Raw genomic sequence first — 19,011 nt, 5'->3', positions numbered from 1 at the left:
AGAGGAAACCTTTGCCAGCACATGTGTTGTTCGTCCATTAAACCAGTCATTTGTTTAGAACAGAAATAAAGCTCAGGATACAGAATATTCCACAATGGATCCAAAGAAGTTAGCAGATATGCTCAACAGATTTCGAGGTGGAAGTAAACCTCTTACAGCTGGACTAAGCCTTTTTGCAATGGCTGGTGGTTTAGCTTACGGCATTTCCCAGTCCATTTATACCGGTATGCTCTCTCTCTCTTTCCTTCTCCCGTACATCTTCAATTAACCTTTAGAATTAACAAGTTTAACCCTTTTAAAAAAGTCAAAAAAAAACAAACCTGTATGTTTATTTTTGTTTAAATTCTTAAAACAGAAAGATTTAATTGATTTTTTTTCTTCTGTCGACATTATAATATTTGGTACAATTTCTGCAATGTTGTCATTTATATACACATTTCTGCTCCTTGTAAAGAAATCAACCCTCCGAAGGTCATTTACCTATCACCTTTTTTCCGCCCCATTTTTCTTTCTAATTAGGTTGTAGTTATTATAGCCTTCCAAAATGAGTTTATAAAACAATTTGGTATGGTATATTCCGAAGAAAATAGACTGAAATATTTTTATTATTAACTTCCGAATTATTTATTGTTGAGAATCAAGTCAACGAGGGAGCCAACATGTGGGCCTCGACTGGCTGAAAAAAAGAAAAAGAAAAAAACCCAGTCAAAATATCTTTAAATCATATTCCCATCCTTAGAAAAGCAAGAACACGTTATATAATATATTCCAAGATATCACTAAAATTGATGGTTTGGTCACTTTTGGAACATCTTTGATCATAGATCTGCTCGAACCAGAGCTGACCTAGGAGCTAATGAATAATCCTCGAACCTAACCTTACGAGGCCAGTCTTCACATTTACCTATTAGTGACAATAAAATAATTGCTTTTTAGGTCCAGATGGACTATATGTAATCTGAACCTTCCCCCCTTATTTATTATTTTTTTTTTACGAATCCCACGTTTTAGGCCATGGAGATTGCATATAGTCCGTCTCCGCTGCTTTTTATATAATAGAATGTCACTGATTAGTGAAAGTAATTATATTTTATATTATGTCATTTTTTAAAGTTCCCAGAACCATAAAAATTGCAGCAAATGGTTAGTTTCATCCAGTGCACGGACCGGGACCTACACTTCCATTTGTTTAGTCCTATACATACATACATACGACTAGTTTCATCATTGGACTTCAGGCATACTTGGGCTGAGGCAACGCCTTCAAGCATTTTAAGCTATCTGATCGACCTCAGCACTTACTTAAGTTTGGCTCTTATTTGTCGAGTTGCTAGGTTATGGGGGCTTGAAAAGGACATAACACAACATCAGTTTTTATACCAGTGTAAACATAATCACACATGACAAGCATCTGCGCTATATATATATATATATATATATATATATATATATATATATATATATATATATTTAAATAACACACACCGCGTTAGATATATGAATTAAACACATGAGTTCGATATAGTTTTCAATCGGGCAAAGTATATGTTTCGTTTCACCGGTTTAGGAAAGCCAATGTTCATATTTGAATTAAAGGCACTGCATTAGCCTCGGACTAAATACTTTACGTTCGCAATTTCCTGTTGTCGTCTTTACTTTTATTTTCTTGTGGGGTCAGTAAAATAAGTAAATAATTACTAGACCACTTCTGTTTCCCTACCACACGTGTTGTGGGCTCCGTATCTCTCAATGTTAGAAATCAATGTTTAAGTTGCACGTCGTGTTTTGCGTTCAAATCTTGTCAAGGTCAATTTTGCATTTCTTTTGCGGGTCATTAAAATAAGCGTATGTAAAGAGCTGAAGTGGAGTGAACTCTCACTCTTGGGAGCCTGTGTTTATTTCAATTAATTACGTCAAATTATTACTACAGTTTTACTTGCAAGTATTTTGGTGACGAGCCGTAGCCCAATCGGTAATGGGGGTTCTACCGAAAATTTCGTCATTTTTTTTTTATTGTTAACCGAAAGAAAACGTCGTCTCTTTTTAAATTATTTTAACTTGACTGTTTTCAGCACAGTACAGCTAGCGATTTCGTAACTTTTACTAATAGAACTGGTTCATTTGAAAGTTGAACGTCCTAACCACATTCATAGACTGAATATGAACACTGACTTTTGATTAGTTTTGCCTTTCACCCCTATCAGCATAACCGAGTATTTCCGTCTGTTAACCAGCTTACATATACTTTTATTTTAGTGGAAATTAATGTTTGCAATGTAGAATAAATCGATTCAGGTTCAGAAGGAGTGGGCAGTTAATATATACATCATTTCCGTCTATTTAATTGTGTTTGTGTGCTGGGGAGGTTAAATAACGGAGTTCTGATATTTTTGCTCGAAATACCAGAACTATCTCGCAACACAGACATCCTAACTCTATCTTTTTTACTGATGCTTGCCTTCACATACCATCACTAAATTCCTCACACGGCCATTTAACCACGTAATGTACACCAAGTCAGATGGGAGGATCCCAGAACGCCTATATAGTGAGTGAACTGGTTTCTGTCAAGAGAGCAGATTGATGCCCCCCACCTCACCCACCATCATCGTTTTAAAGATGCTTGTAAGAGCGACATGAGGCCTCTTTACATAAACGTTGTAAAGTGGGAAGATATTACCGATGATTGCTTCTGTTGGTGTGAGAAGTGGACAAGGGTTTAAAAAGATAAGAAAAATATATTTGAAGAAAATGCAACATCAAGACAAGACTAATAGACATTGTCTTCAACTGTAGCTGGGACCGCCACTCGCATGTGGGTTTCTAGTCACAACATATACTGTTCTGCCAAACAAGACTTTCCATATGCAGATCTTACAAGACCATTGATGACTCGACAGTTCTGCATATAATTATTGATGATTTAAACAGTGTATATTCAATGATCTGAAATGCACTATTTAACTTTTTTAGTTAAGCCATGATATTCTTACCAAAATATCAGACTTCACTAAGACAGCCCAGAGAACTTTTTTCGCTAAAAATAGCCCTAAAAGTTCCTTTCTATGGACACATAGATACATTGTCTTTAAGCAGATCCCCAGTAGGACTGAAACCAAGTGAAGCTAGTTTTTCTGTCCACAGAGAGGTTAAACAGATATTTGTTTACATTCATGCAAGTATTCAGTTCTGAGATGGTTATGAAATTTACATTGCTTACAAAAGTTACTTCTCCATGTAAATTTCTACATGTCTTGTTTAAGTACACATATTCCCTCACAATGGTTATTTGCTCTTTAATTTATAATTATATTAAAGGATATTTTATTGCTTTATTTATCCCTCTTTCAAGCTCCCTCTCAGTTACACCCATCCCCTCTTCCATTATATAAGTAGTCATGTAGCTCATCTCTAGTACAAAACCATATTCTATTCTATTCTCTTACTTCAGCATCTCATCTCCTAGTGTAGAGTTGCTTACCTCTCTATTGTAGCCCAAATTAGTTAAAAGGGATCTTAGACTTAGGAGCTGCATGACAACCTGATTTTGCTGGCACCACAAACAAAGCATTGCAACCATTTTGCAGTGGTTGGCATTAGGAAGGGCATCCAGCCATAAGAGACAGACATGGGAACATGATGCAGTTCTTGGACTCAATAGATCCTGTTAAATCATCTGGCTTATGTTAGTATGGAAGATGGACCCTAAAAGAGAAGGATATTCATGCTTAAAGTAGTATTGAGAATTTCATGGTACAACAATCTTCTTCAGGTTTTGTCTCTAGTGAACATCTGCGTAAGCCTGTTCAGATTTTTCTTACTTGATTATGCCAGCCAAATAATCAGAATAACGTCTTGTGTCCTTACAGGATTATTTGGGATGTTTTAGGAGTGTATCACTAATGATATTTCTCTAAACCAGAATAAAGAAAAGATGGTCACAATTAAGAGAAAAATTTAACTAGTGGGTCCCTTAGTGGCTGGTAGCAGAATGATCTTCAAATATTGGGGCTGATGATGAATATAGAAATAAACAGCCTTAAATCAGACACTGACTCATTTTGGCAAGGCATAGCACCCAGCAGCCACCTGGCCTTATGTCTGGGGTGACAAGTTAAAGATTGGAAAGAAACATGGTAGTTGTGCAATCCTGATGGAAAATTCATCTACTGACCATCAGCAAAACTTACATCTGTAGTCAAAGGCTAGGATCACCAAGTTCCTGAAGTGTTTTACAGCTAATGTCTAGCTCTGGCAACCATAAAGGTTATTAAGCTTATGAAATATTTAATAGACTCCCAATCAAATCCGATCTTTGTCTCACATTGTCCACATGACGCTAACAAAAGAACACATATTGTTCTGGTATTGACTATAATCCAGTGTTATAACTTCTTTCTATCAAGTGCAAGAAGAGTTGTCATTATCACCACCCCAGTACATCCTCTTTTCCATGTTGGCATTGGTTTGGTAGGGTACCATGATCCAAGTCACTTCGTATTGAGAGCTACCGATCCTAAAAGACTGGTTCTTTTACTTGTCAATTGGCTACCTTTCCTAATGCTAATCCTTTTCCAATGTCAGCCAGGTGCATCTTCTCATAGCACCAGCACTAAGGAGGTTGAATATATCTTTGCAAGACAGAATTAAAGAGACCTCACAGTCCCATACATCATTTGCCAATCACTTTACACATTATGATTGGTGCATTTTCATGGCACCAACTCAATAGAGTGTGAAATATGAATAGTTTAGTATAAGCAGTCTTTGTGAGTTTGGTTTTAAAAGGGGCTGATACTGTCGTTAGAGAGGGTCAAGTTACAGGTTACTTTCAACATTTTTTTTCCCATACTGCGATAACATTGCAATAATATTGAAGTTTTAACTTTAAGATGTCATCATTGTATGATGGTTAGTTAGTTTCTTATAGCCTGAATCAGTTAGTCTGTGATTCTGGCCTTCATTCTCACATTCTCAACAATGATGGTAGGAAATGTTAGACTTTCTCCAAAATTACTAGTTAGTTGTTCTTGTTTAGACTCAGATTAGTCCAGAGATCAGATTTCTCATCAAAGGTGATTCAGCCACAATCATCCTATCTTATTTTCATTTACAATATAACCAACACTACTTTATACAATGTATCCTTTTAAGATGGTAAGGTGTTATTGAAGGGAGATTTAGTTGCTATTTCCAACACATCAAGCAAGTGTATGGAAGCTCCTTGAGTGATGGAATGGAAATCTCTTTTATTTTCATATTTATGGTGCTTTGATGCTGAGAAAATTTGTTTGAAAACAAATGCTCTGTTCTTAGTCTTCTATTATGTTATAGGGTGCATTTTAGGGCTATAAATTAACCCTTTTGATACCAGTCCACTTGAGACTACCCATGGTTCTATGATAGCGACTTGTTTTTTTTTAAGTGTTCTACATTAAAAGCTTTCATTAAAATTTCATGATAACTTATGTTCTGAAGACCAGCTAGATAATTCTTTCAATTATAGGCACAAGACCTGACATTTTAGTAGTGGAGTTTAGTTGATTTCATCAACCCTAGTGCTAACTGGTACTTTATTTTATTGAACCTTGAAAGAATGAAAGGCAAAGTTGACCTTGGCGGAATTTGAACTTGGAATGTAAAGACAGATGAAATTCCTCTAAGCATCTTGTCCAGAGCACTAACAGTTCTATCAGCTTGCTGCCTTAGTGAACCAGCTAAACTCTCTCAGACCTGGGCTCCCGTGTCTAACTTTACTCTCCACTTGGAGTCCTGAGTTAAGAAATAAATTGTTATATATACAGCTCAAGAGGAACAATTGCAGGCAAACTAATGGATAGAATCAGCTGCATGTACTTTTTCTACTTCTGTTGTTCATTACTGCTTTACTGGGAATCTAGCTGAGATGATGTTCTGCCTATTCCTACTAGAGTGGGGACATAGCATGGCAATGTTAATAATCCTTTCTACTATAGGCACAAGAGCTGAAATTTGGGGGTAGGGGCCCCAGTTGATTAGATCGATCCCAGTATGCAACTGCTACTTAATTTATTGACTCTGAAAGGATGAAAGGCAAAGTTGACCTCAGTGGAATTTGAACTTGGAACGTAGCGACTGGTGAAATACCACTAAGCATTTAGTCCAGCTTGCTAATGATTCTGCCAGCTCGCCGTCCTTTGGCAGGGTTAATAATGACAATAATTTTACTAAATTCTTCATTATTTTCAAGATTAACTGAAGTGAAGGCAAGGTATTTCATTTAGAACAGTGGTTCTCATCTGGGGTTTATATGGCCCCTTGTGGTCCATATAAGATTTTAAGGGGTTCACACAAGGTAAAGAGCAGATTGCGTCCACAGTATTAAACAGCTAGGTACTTTTTATCTAATGTTTTACATATTTCAGCCTACACAAACAAGTGAATGTGTGATAGATGAAATTGGAATTTTGAAATAAGTATCTATAAAACTAGTTTTTAACCTTTTAGCATTTAATCTGGACATATCTGATCCAAATATTCTACCTTTTTTTTTTATGTCAAAACTGATCAGATCTATCCTCTCATACCTACCCTACAATGTCATTCTAAAAATATACAATCACACCATTGAAATCTCTAAGCTACAACATAATGCATGATTAATTCTGCTCACAAAGTATTGCTTCACCTGAGACTGTAGTAGAAGACACTTTCCCAAAGTACTATGTTGTGAGATTGAAACCTAATTATTATAATGCATGTTCCTTTAATACACATACTATACTTTTGAAGGTGCATGGTTCAGTGGTTAGTGTTGGGCTTATAATCATCAGGTAGTGAGTTTGATTCCCGGACTGGGCTGTGTGTTGTGTTATTGAGCAAGACACTTAATTTCACATTGCTCCAGTTCACTCAGCTGTAGAAACGAGTTGCGATGTCACTGGTGCCAAGCTGTATCGACCCTTACTTTTCCCTTGGATAACATCAGTGGCGTGGAGAGAGGAGGCTGATATGCATGGGCGACTGCTGGTCTTCCATAAACAACCTTGCTTGGACTTGTGCCTTGGAGGGTAACTTTCTAGGTGCAATCCCATCGTCCTTCATGACTGAAAGGGTCTTTTATACCTGCACCCATGTTAATTTTTCCCTTTATGGATATTTACTTGTATTTTTATTTAATTTAATTCTTTTTTTGTCTTTTGACAGTTGATGGTGGTCATAGAGCCATTATTTTCAGTCGAATTGGCGGTATTAAAAAGGACATTTATGCAGAAGGGCTGCATTTCAGGTGAGAATTAATTTGTTTTTGCACTTTTGAGCTTATGTTGTGGCACATAAATTAATTGCTTTCATAATTCTAGGCCATGGTGCTTGGTCTTGCATCTGTTATGCAGCTGCATTAAATGCAGAGCAATTTTGTTATTCACCCAAAATTTTAGAAAATGCTTCTTAAAAACTGGCAAATATTGTAAATTTTGTTTTATATTATAAGCTAATACTTTATAAACTGTAATATTTTATACATAATCTACTAATTTTGAGAAATATAAATTGAAAAAGCATTTTCAGTTGTTTCCTTCTTCATAAGACATTTTTGGTGATGGAACTCTTGAATTATTTATTTCTAGGATTCCATGGTTTCATTACCCTATTATTTATGATATTCGGGCTCGGCCAAGGAAATTGTCTTCTCCAACTGGTAGTAAAGGTAAGAAGAGCTTCACATTATTATATTTTTGCATGTTTGGATGGTGCTTTTTATGTGCCACCGGCACAGGAACCAGTAAAGGTGTACTGGTGTCGGTCATGATTGGTTGGTGCTTTTTACGTGCCATCGGTACTGGAGCCAGTAAGGCGGGCCTGGCAACGAACACGTTTGGATGGTCCTTTTTAAGTGCCACTGGCACAGGAGCCAGTCAGTGGGCATTGGCATTGGTCATGATCGGTTTGTGCTTTTTACATGCCATCGGCATGGGAGCCAGCCAAGGGGCACCGGCCCCAGCTACAATATTGGTTTTACTTGACTCAACAAGTCTTCTCAAGCATATCATATCGCCTGACACATCAGGAGTATTTTTTAACAGGGCTGAATGTGAGTGGCTGCCATCTCACTTTAGTTGCTGGGTCTTCTCAATCATAGTGTGTCTCCAAAGGTCCCTGTCTCCTTTCATTGCCTCTGTGAGGCCCAATGTTCGAAGGTCATCCCTCACCACCTCATCCCATGTCTTTCTAGGTTTACCTCTTCTACAGGTTCCTTCTACAGTTAGGGAGTGGCACTTCCTCACAGCTGTCTTCATTCATACGTAACACAGCCATACTAGCGCAGTCGTCTCTCTTGCACACCACATTTGATGCTTCTTCTGCCCAATTTTTCTCTCAGGACGCTTACACTGTTGTGGATCATACTAGATTCATTTCTTTCAAGCCTACACGTCCTCAGCATTCATGGCCCATGTTTCACTGCCGTGTAGCATGGCAGTTTGCACACATGCATCATACAATCTACCTTTCACCCAGAGCGAGAGGCCTTTAGTTGCCAGCAGAGGTAGGAGCTCCCTGAACTTTGCCCATGCTATTCTTACCCTAGTATTCTTACACTCTCTTGGCAACCACCCCCTCTGCAGACTTGGTCGCCTAGGTAGCAGAAACTAATAACTACTTCTAGTTTCTTCCCCTGGCATGTGATGGAATCTGTTTTCTGTACATCTTCAGTGTTTAATGTCCCATTGCATCTGCCACACACAAAAACTATTGTCCTGGTTAACCTTCATTTGATATTGCTTCACCTTTTATGTGTCCATAGCTTACACTGGGTACATCGTATGGAGTTTCTACCCATGCCTTTTCTACAGACTGAGCAGGGCCATCTACCTGAGGGGGGTTGTGATTTGACAGCCTTCCTACTTACTAAGACTTTGGTTTTGGCTAGGTTAACCCTAAGGCCCACAGAATTCAGTTAGGCTGGTGACCAGTGTAAAAATGAGGTTCTTATTAGCAACAGGTAAATTATAACCATATAACAGTAGCCTGGTGTAGTCTTTTACCTGGTCGCCTCATGTCAAACTGTCCAACCCATGACAGCATGGAAGGTGAACGTTAAATGATGATTACACACACACACACACACATTCAAGACTTTTTGAAATCTTTAACATTGCTAGCAGGAGTGAGATGTGGTTTATATTTTTGATTGAAAAAAAAAAAAAGAAGAAAAACTCTTGTAATTTCATGTATGCTTATATATTCTATTTTCTAACTGCAAACATTCTTCAGTTTGCAGTTCTGTTGTTTTGAAATAGCATAAAATAAATCTACCTTTTATTTTCTAATTATATCAATTGATGTTTTTTCGTTTGTAGATTTACAAATGGTTAATATTTCTCTTCGAGTTCTCTCTCGGCCAGATGCTTTGCATTTACCTGCCATGTACCGACGATTGGGATTAGATTATGAAGAGCGGGTGCTACCATCAATTTGTAACGAGGTAAGGAACGAGTATTTGTTTTAAATTAGGTGCATGGTTAATTTTTTTTGTTATAGATGGGATTTTGTCAGTTGAATCAGTAGTCATGTAAAAGCTGTAGTAATCTAATTTCATTTGATATAATGAGCTTATTTCAGATCTACTCAAAAATTTAAGGTTTGAAGTCATTATGTAACACTTGTTTTCCATGCTGGCATGGGTTGGATGGTTTGACAAGCTGGCCAGCTGAAGAGCTGCCTAGGTTCCAGTCTACAACTGAATGCTCCTCCTAATGTCAACCACTTTGTAAAGTGTATTGGGTTTTTTTATGCAGGATCGGCATAGGTATATTTTTGTGGTACCGGTATGGGTGTTTTTTACATGGCATCAGCAGCCACAAGACCACAAGATTAGGAATGCTCAGCTGGGGAGAGATGCTGGGGACATGCTGGTACGCAAGGACAACCATACTTTTACTTAGCTTGACTTGTCTTCTCAAGCACACCAAACCACCAGGAATCTCAGTCCCTGTCATCCCCCCTGTGAGGCCCAATGTTTGGAGATCCTTTCTCATCAGTTCACCCCATGTCTTTCTGGGGTCTACTCCTCCTACATGTTCCCTCCACAATAAGAAATTGGCACCCCTTGATGCAACTATCTTCATTCAAATGCATTACATGAGCATAACAGCACAGTCTTCTCTCTTGTACACTACATCTGATGCTACGTATACCCAGTTTTTCTCTGAAATCACTTACACTCTGCTGTATATGCACACTGACATTACCCATCCAGTGGAGCATACTGGCTTTATTTCCTTCAAGCCTTTGCATATCTTCAGTAGTCACAGCCCATGTTTCACTGCCATGTAGCATAGCTGTTTGTACACATGCATCCTACAATCTGCCTTTCACTCTGAAGGAGAGGCCCTTTGTTACTAACAGAGGTAGTAGCTCTGAACTTTGCCCTGCCTATTCTTAGTCTAGCAGCTATGCTTTTGGAACAGTCTCCACCACTACTAACTTGGTCACCTATGTAATGGAAACTGTCTACTATTTCTAAGGATTCCTCCTGATATTTAGAGGGGTCTATTTTCTGCTCATTTCTGGTGTTTAATGTATCTGCACATCTGCCACACATAAAGACTACTTTCTCTGTTAGTCTTCCAGTGATACTGCTTCACCTCATGTGTCCACAGCTTGCACTGGTACACTGTATGGAGTTTCTTTACAGTAGTTATAAAGAATGTCACTGTTATAAGAGCAGTGTCTTCTGTTTTCTGTCTTCTGTGAAACCATCTCTAACTATGGGGACAATATTGATTTCAAATTTTGGCACAAGGCCTGCAATTTTTCGGGGGAAGGAATAAGTTGATTACATTGACCCAAGTGCTCAACTCAACTGGTAAATTCGCCCTCGACAAAATTTGAATCTAGAATGTTGTTGGCACTCCGTCGCTTACAACGTCGAGAGTTCCAGTTGATCCGATCAATGGAACAGCCTGCTTGTGAAATTAACGTGCAAGTGGCTGACCACTCCACAGACACGTGTACCCTTAACGTAGTTCTCGGGGGAGATTCAGTGTGACAGTGTGACAAGGCTGACCCTTTGAATTACAGGCACAACAGAAACAGGAAGTAAGAGTGAGAGAAAGTTGTGGTGAAAGAGTACAGCAGGGTTCGCCACCATCCCCTGCCGGAGCCTCGTGGAGCTTAAGGTGTTTTCGCTCAATAAACACTTACAACGCCCGGTCTGGGAATCGAAACCACGATCCTATGACCACGAGTCTGCTGCCCTAACCACTGGGCCATTGCGCCTCCACATCTAGAACGTAAAGACAGACGAAATGCAGCTAAGCATTTCATCCGGCATGCTAATGATTTTGCCAATTCTCTACCTTAACTATGAAGAAATATTGATTTCAATTTTTAGCACAAAGTCAGCAATTTTGGGGGAAGGACTAAGTTGATTATATCAACCCCAATGCTCAACAGGTATTTATTTTATTGACCCCGAAAAAATGAAAGGCAAAGTCAGTCACAGCGGAATTTGAACTTAGAATGTTAAGACGGACGAAATGCCAGTAAGCATTTCGTTCTGTGTGATAATTTTACCTTAACTATGAGGGAAATATTACTTAGCTTGTAAACGGTGAGGGTTGCCAACAACAAAAATACATTGAAACGATGATGAATGGTCTTGAATGATTATGCTAATTGTATAATGGAATGAGTAGTGAAGTCATGTCTCAGAATGTTCAAATTCACTGTAGAGATGCTTTCAAGAGTCGGGGTTTTTTTTTTTACTCCCTGAAAGTATTGTATGAAAAATTAAGCAAGGTAGGGTCGTTTTAGGTTTTTTTTTTTTTTTACAAACAGATTTAGAAAGAGTTGTTTCCCTTTAGCCTGCTCTGATTTTAAATAACACCTAAATGGTTTAAACTTGCGAATTTAGCAACACACGTTTTAACTCCCCCCCCCCACGCTCTCTCTTCTTTGAAGCAGCACCAGTTATTTAAAAGAGCATTTGCTAAAGCCTTTTTTGAAGTTACAATTACGTTTAAACATATATACATACATACACATACTTCATACAATGTGTGTGGTATGTTTATAAACATATAAAGTATATATGGCAATGTGTATGGTGTATGCATGTTTATAGATATACATATGTGTGTGTGTGTATATATATGTATATATATGTATATATATATATATATATATTTATAAGTGTATATAGTGTGTATTGGTATGTACATGTATGTGTGTACACACACACACACACACACTGTTTTGAAGAATGCAAAGCAAGCACAGTATAGATATCTATGAGGTCGTGTTCAGATAGATGGAAACTAATATACACTTTAAAAAGATGGAAAAAACGGCGGGGTGTGTGTGTGTGTGTGTGTGTGTGTGTGTGTGTGCAAAGCAGCTGAAGATAGAAGGGGAGTGGTGATGGGCTACATATTCCAGTGTGTCTCTAGCATAGAAAGTTAGGCATACTCTTCTGATGAGGGTGACCTGGCTTCCCCTAAAAGATCCATAAGAACTTGAGTTATTATATACACTTATAACATCATGGGTGTTTATTATGTATGAATGGTCAAAGCATAGGTCATGGTGCCCTTGAAACAGCTGTCAAGATAAGACTTACATAACTTGTTTTGTTTACTTTGTATTCTTTATTCTGTATATTGTATTCCATGTAAATATATGTATTAAGCCTATTTGTGATTATCAACCTTTGTACTTATGTGTAAAAGCCTTTTTCGTCTGTCTTTATGTTGTGGGTTCAAATTCCACTGAGGTTGACTTTACCTTTCATCCTTTCGGGGTCGATAGATTAAGTATCAGTTACACTCCAGGGTTGCTGTAATCGACTGTCCCTTCCCCTAACTTTCAGGCCTTATTTCTATAGTAGAAAGCATATGTAAAAGCCTTTTATTTTTCTTTTCTCTCCAGGTTCTGAAAAGTGTCGTTGCCAAATTTAATGCCTCTCAACTGATAACTCAGCGACAACAGGTCAGTGTGCTTATTCGACGAGAACTACACAACCGTGCAAAGGATTTTAACATCATTCTTGATGATGTCTCTATTACAGAGCTGAGTTTTGGTCGGGAATACACAGCTGCTGTAGAATCCAAACAGGTTAGCTTCAGAAGGTTTTTCTCTTGTCTGTCTGTCTGCCTACCTCCCTCCCCAACATTTTAACCCTTTTAATGTCAACCTGCCTAAGACCACCTCACTGGTTTTATGGTACAGACTTCCCATTTTAATATGACCTAAACTAAAACCTTCAAAATTTCATTCTAATTTATGTTCCAAACTCCACCTTAAACTGGTCAAGTTATTTTATTAATTTCTTCATTATTTTTCAAAATTAAATGAAACAAAAGCTGTGAAGTTTGAAAGCGGTATGGTAACTAAAGGGTTAAAACAAGAAATTTTTGTCTCATGAGGTGGCACTAGAAAAATCAAATGTTATAAAGTTTACCTCTCACCACACAACAATTTCGTTAGTCACTGCTTATACTACAATCTCACCTCTCCTCTCTCCCATTGTCATTAATCTCACCTCTCCACTCTCCCATTGTCATTTCCTCTGTTCTTTTCCATCGTAATTCTTATTGCTTTCCCTCATCTTCCACTATCATTTCCTCTATGTATTCTCCCATTGTTATCTCTTCTCATCCCAATGAAGTACCATAGTTTAATTTAACCCCTCTGTGTGACGTTTCTAATGGTCTCCTGTTTATTTTGGTCTTTTTAGGTTGCCCAACAAGAAGCTCAGCGAGCTCAGTTTGTTGTAGAAAAAGCCAAACAGGAACGTCAACAGAAGATCGTACAGGCTGAAGGTGAAGCTGAAGCTGCAAAGATGATATCCTTTTATTCTGTTTGTGTGTTTTCCTTTCTATATTTCAGCTGATTGATCTTGAAGAAAGAAACCTTGCCTTATTTACTGATAATTGATACGGTCTTTATTGATGATTGACTCCTGATGATTTCACAATAATGTTGACTTATTAGTTTAACCATTTTTTTTCTGTTCCCTACTTCATGTGAGACCAGCAGTACCCAATGTTCTTTAATCCTTTAGCATTTAAATTGGCCATATCCGGCCAAAATATTTTACCTGTTTTATGTTTAAACTGGCCATATTTAACCTCTGCCATCTACCCTATTATCTCATTCTAAAAATATCCAGTCACATCATCAAAATCTGAAAGCTTTAAGATAATACACGATTAATTCAAAGCAATGGGAATGAATAAGCATTACATTTGACAGAATAATCTGAACACTAAAGGGTTAAGGTTTTCCTAAACTAGTGAGGTTGATATTGATGTTTAAGATGAACTGCTGGAAGTGGATAGCTGTAGGGGAAATTGTGTGGAGGTGTGAGTTGTTGAGGGCTTGCAGTTCTGAGAGGAAAGATTAGTTGAATTATGTTGAGGGTGAGGTACAAAAAAGTATACAGCTTGCTAGTTCAGAGGTGCTGTTGTAGTGATTTACCTGCCATGTACCTACGATTGGGGTTAGATTATGAAGAGCAGGTGCTACCATCAATTTGTAAAATTGATACAGTACACTAATATTGTTCTAGAGCAGTGGTTCCCAACCAGGGTCCATATGGCCCTTGGGGGTCCATGTAAAATTTTGTTAAAATTTATTTGCAATAAGTTATACTTCTACAATACACAAAATATATTAATTTTTTCTGTAACAATTCCTAATAATATTTAATTATAAAAATATTTTTTAAAACATTGAATGGCTAGAAGGGTCCATCCAAAGGTAAAATAGGAATCAAAGGGATCCACAGGTAAAAAATGGTTGAGAAGCGCTGTTCTAGAGGTTGCAGTATGTTGGGAAAAGATTTATTAATTGGTCAAACCGTTTGCTTTTTACTAATGCAGACTAAAATATTGTTTAGCAGCTGCAGTTTCCTTTAAAATTCAGTTTTAGGTATGGTATGTGTGTTTGATTGTCATGAAATTCATCAGAAATTATGAGGTCTAGTGCTCTTGTTGTTTGTGAAGATTTTAGTTGTGTGATCTTCATGAGAAGGAAATTGTAGGGCAGGTATGCACAACCTTTTTTGTTCAAAGGGCCAAATTGTGAATTCAGTTATTCGAGGCAGGCCACAAGGTATATCATAATTTGGATGATCAAGAAAGATACAAAACAGTAGCATAGAAAAGGTTATTGAAAATTTTAGGTAACAAACATCTTAAAATTGCTTAGAACGCCTAACAAGTTTATATCATGTATTCCACCAAAAAGGAGTGTGTTTTGATGGATATGGCAATTTACTCAAAGACATGAAAGGAAATATAATAATAAAAGTTAATAAATAGGTACTATTATGTGTGTTTTCAGTGTGATTGTGGTACCTTGTTCACTGTTAATTTTCAGTTATTAAAATTAGAAAGTTTTTGTAAAATGGTTTTGTGGGCTGCATAAAATGCCCTTGTGGGTTGCAGGTTGTGCATTGCTGTTGTAGGGATTTTCTTTGACATGTGTAGGAAGATTTCATTTTATTGTTTAGACAAAGGGACTAATAGTTATGTCATTATTGGAGGATAATTAAGGTGGTGAGTTGGCAAAATGATTGTCTGTCTTTTATGTTCTGAGTTCAAGTTCCGCCAAGGTCGACTTTCTTTTGCCCTTTTGGAGTTGATAAAATGAGTACCAACCAAGTACTGGGGTCCATGTAGTTAACTCCTCACTCCTCTCAGAAACTGCTGGCCCTGTACCAAAATTTGAAACCATTCTTGGAGGATGTTTTCTGACTTTCTTCCTGTTCATGGAGGTAATGTTTGTATAGTATGAAGTATCTTCAATGAATCTGAAAAGTGCCAATGTGAAAAATGGTATTAAGATGTGAAGGGCAGGATATCATCTGCATACAAGTATGTACAGTCAGAAGTAAGGATGAGGAAATTGTTATGTACAGAAGGAAGAATATGAGAAGGACATGGCTGAGTCTTAGGTTAAACCAGAAATGATGAAATAGAGGTTGGAAGGAGAAAGAGCTTGTCAATAGATGAAGATGATCATCTGAATCGGAGATGAAAGATAGAGGTTGTTGAAAGATGGGTAACTATATTATAAGGTTCTTTGATCTGGACTGGGCTGAAGGCTTAGTAGCATTGTTTACACTGAAGTCTTAGAGAAATGTAGAGGAGATGGCTTTTGTCTGCATCCAGAAAGATAGCTTTACTCTTTGATGACAACTTGCAAGAAAAATCATAATCCTGAAGGTAGTATTGATGTGAAAGGACTGACTAAGAGCTGAAAGAATGAGATAAAGGAGACCAAAAACTGACCTCATCATTTATACTCTAAAAGACTGATCCCTAATAGTTTTCAGACTTCACATGGCATTCATTTTTTTCACAGGGACTGTTATATTTCAAGCAGGTTTTATGCTCATATTTTACGCAGTAAAATATTTATTATTTAAAAATATGAAATATTGTTTTCTTTAACCTTGTTACCTTGGAAATGCTATATCTATAAACCCTGGATATTTAAAGTTGAGGAAGATACGGGCTGCACAATCAATTTCTAAAACTGTATGTATCTTTGATTTATTGTCTTTTCTTAACTGTTTGGATATTTTTTTTTCCCAACTAAGTTTCTTTAGAATATTATACTTTAGAATATTATACTTTTCAAATGATTTTTCAGCTTTGCTATGTATTTGAATAGGGACAATAGGTCCAACCCATGCCAGCATGGAAAGTGGACGTTAAATGACAATGATGATGACAATGTAAAGTAAAACAGACACTTGCGGTGTAGTTGGGCATAACATCTTTAGTGTTAGTGGAATGATAAAAAATATACTCAGTCCACACTGAAGTGGTTTGTATTTGGAATTAACCAACAGAGGTGATATAAGTTAAAAAGAAGACAATGACAACTGTTCTAGTGTTGCCAATGACAACTGTTCTAGTGTTGCCAATGACAACTGTTCTAGTGTTGCCAATGACAACTGTTCTAGTGTTGCCAATGACAACTATTCTAGTGTCGCCAGTGGCAACTATTCTAGTGTTGCCAGTGACAACTATTCTAGTGTTGCCAGTGACAACTATTCTGGTGTTGCCAGTGACAACTATTCTAGTGTTGCCAGTGACAACTGTTCTAGTGTTGCCAGTGACAACTGTTCTAGTGTTGCCAGTGACAACTGTTCTAGTGTTGCCAGTGACAACTGTTCTAGTGTTGCCAGTGACAACTGTTCTAGTGTTGCCAGTGACAACTGTTCTAGTGTTGCCAGTGACAACTGTTCTAGTGTTGCCAGTGACAACTGTTCTAGTGTTGCCAGTGACAACTGTTCTAGTGTTGCCAGTGACAACTGTTCTAGTGTTGCCAGTGACAACTGTTCTAGTGTTGCCAGTGACAACTGTTCTAGTGTTGCCAGTGACAACTGTGCTAGTGTTGCCAGTGACAACTGTGCTAGTGTTGCCAGTGACAACTGTTCTAGTGTTGCCAGTGACAACTGTTCTAGTGTTGCCAGTGACAACTGTTCTAGTGTTGCCAGTGACAACTGTTCTAGTGTTGCCAATGACAACTGTTCTAGTGTTGCCAATGATGACCACTCTAGTGTTGGTGGTATTTAAAGTGGAATATAAAGTGGTTGGTGATAGGAAGAACATCCAGTTATAAAAACCAATGCAAAAATGATGTATATAAAATCAAAATTATCTTGTTTTCCTCTGTTCTTGTGTATGTTGAGTGAGACAAAGGAGCATGGCTGGTTGCAAGATAAAGGCGTATGGCTGGTTGTGAGATGAAGGGGCATGGTGGGTTGCAAGATGAAGGACCATGGTGGATAGCAAAATAAAGGGCCATGACTGGTTGTGAGATAAAAAAATCATGGTGCTTATGAGACAGCAGACTCTGGTGGGTTGTGAGACAGGACTGTGGCAGGCCACAAGGCAAGTAGACTGTGGCAAGTGAGGGGGCTGTAATGGGTTTGCAAGACAAGATTCTTGTGGGTTGCGAGAGATGGAGGACTGTGGGGGTTTGGTGGGGTTGTGAGACAACACCAATTCACTCCATGTCAACATGAGAAGAAAAACTGATGTGGAATGGTGATGATTATGATAATCACCCTTGATGACATGATTATGATATATGCATCTGTGATCGAGAGGTGAACTTTACAAGCCAACTATTTCCTCTAAGAGGGCAATAACTCAGAATATAAGAACTGAAAAAGGAGATAGGTTGTTCTTTAGTCTTATTGAATAGGACAATCTGTCTGGTATTGGTGGCACAATAAAATGCATCCTGTTGACACTGTGACATATGCAACAAAGCTGGTTGTTTTTTTCTCTGTTGCTGTGTGTTTGATGACAACTGCAATGAGGGATGAGTCCTGTCTGATTCATGCTACTGTAGTATTCCTGCTTGTGATATTTATATCATGTTTTCATCAACCAATGTGTGAAGTTTATGTGCAGGTAGTCAACTTGCTAGAAATAGCAGTTAATCTCTCGTATGCCTTAAAAAAATAGATTTTTTTTTACAATATAGTCTCTAAGACACAAAATGATTTGATGATCACAGTTGGAACATTTTTTAGCATAAGACTGCTGGACCAGTGTTAACTTGGTGTGTGTGTGTATCATCTTCAACAGTGTATTTCATCACAAGTTTCAATGCATTTTATTTTGTACTTTTTTTGCAGATTGCTTCTTCCCAGAATCGGGCTTTCTTGAATTCCAATTCCTTGATGTTAAACATTATGGATCCTTTATTTGGAGAGTCTGCCAACAGTCTGAAAAAGTAAAAATTCATACCATTATTCCTTTTTGGAAAAATAATTTCCAGATGTAATCACGTGAATACATAATCCACTACAGTAGTGAGAAAGGTTTGAAAAATTGAAATTTTTTTTTATTCTCTAAAATATGTGTAAACAAAAGTAAATAAAACCAAAATATATAATTACTTAATACATTTTGTTTTTGTGTTTTTATTTTGAAAATCTTAATTTGATGGAAGATGTGCTGATCTCTAATTTGGAGGATGGAGTGCTGATTTCTAATTGTG

The 19,011-nt window shown here is 37.5% G+C and overlaps 1 protein-coding gene across 2 annotated transcripts; it reads left to right on the top strand.

The window, feature by feature from the left end:
• LOC106870041 (prohibitin-2) lies at positions 1-18,914 on the top strand. 2 transcript variants are annotated; one of them, XR_016243170.1, is made up of 8 exons: positions 1-224; positions 7,186-7,267; positions 7,608-7,687; positions 9,339-9,463; positions 12,910-13,095; positions 13,718-13,825; positions 16,449-17,052; positions 17,174-18,914. XR_016243170.1 is itself a non-coding variant. In XM_014916012.3 (8 exons), exons 1-8 carry the CDS (start codon positions 95-97, stop codon positions 18,746-18,748), a joined length of 891 nt encoding a protein of 296 aa, XP_014771498.1. In that variant the 5' UTR covers positions 1-94; the 3' UTR covers positions 18,749-18,914. The 2 variants fall into 2 exon arrangements, 1 of the variants encoding a protein (XP_014771498.1); XM_014916012.3 differs by having other exon boundaries at positions 16,449-16,526; positions 18,647-18,914.
• Positions 18,915-19,011: the final 97 nt, after the last annotated feature.

This window comes from Octopus bimaculoides, chromosome 9 (assembly GCF_046866305.1).
Source record: "Octopus bimaculoides isolate indiv1 chromosome 9, ASM4686630v1, whole genome shotgun sequence".
Taxonomy (NCBI): domain Eukaryota; kingdom Metazoa; phylum Mollusca; class Cephalopoda; order Octopoda; family Octopodidae; genus Octopus; species Octopus bimaculoides.
Note: the sequence above shows the minus strand (reverse complement) of the source record. Positions and strands in the feature narration are given on the sequence as shown.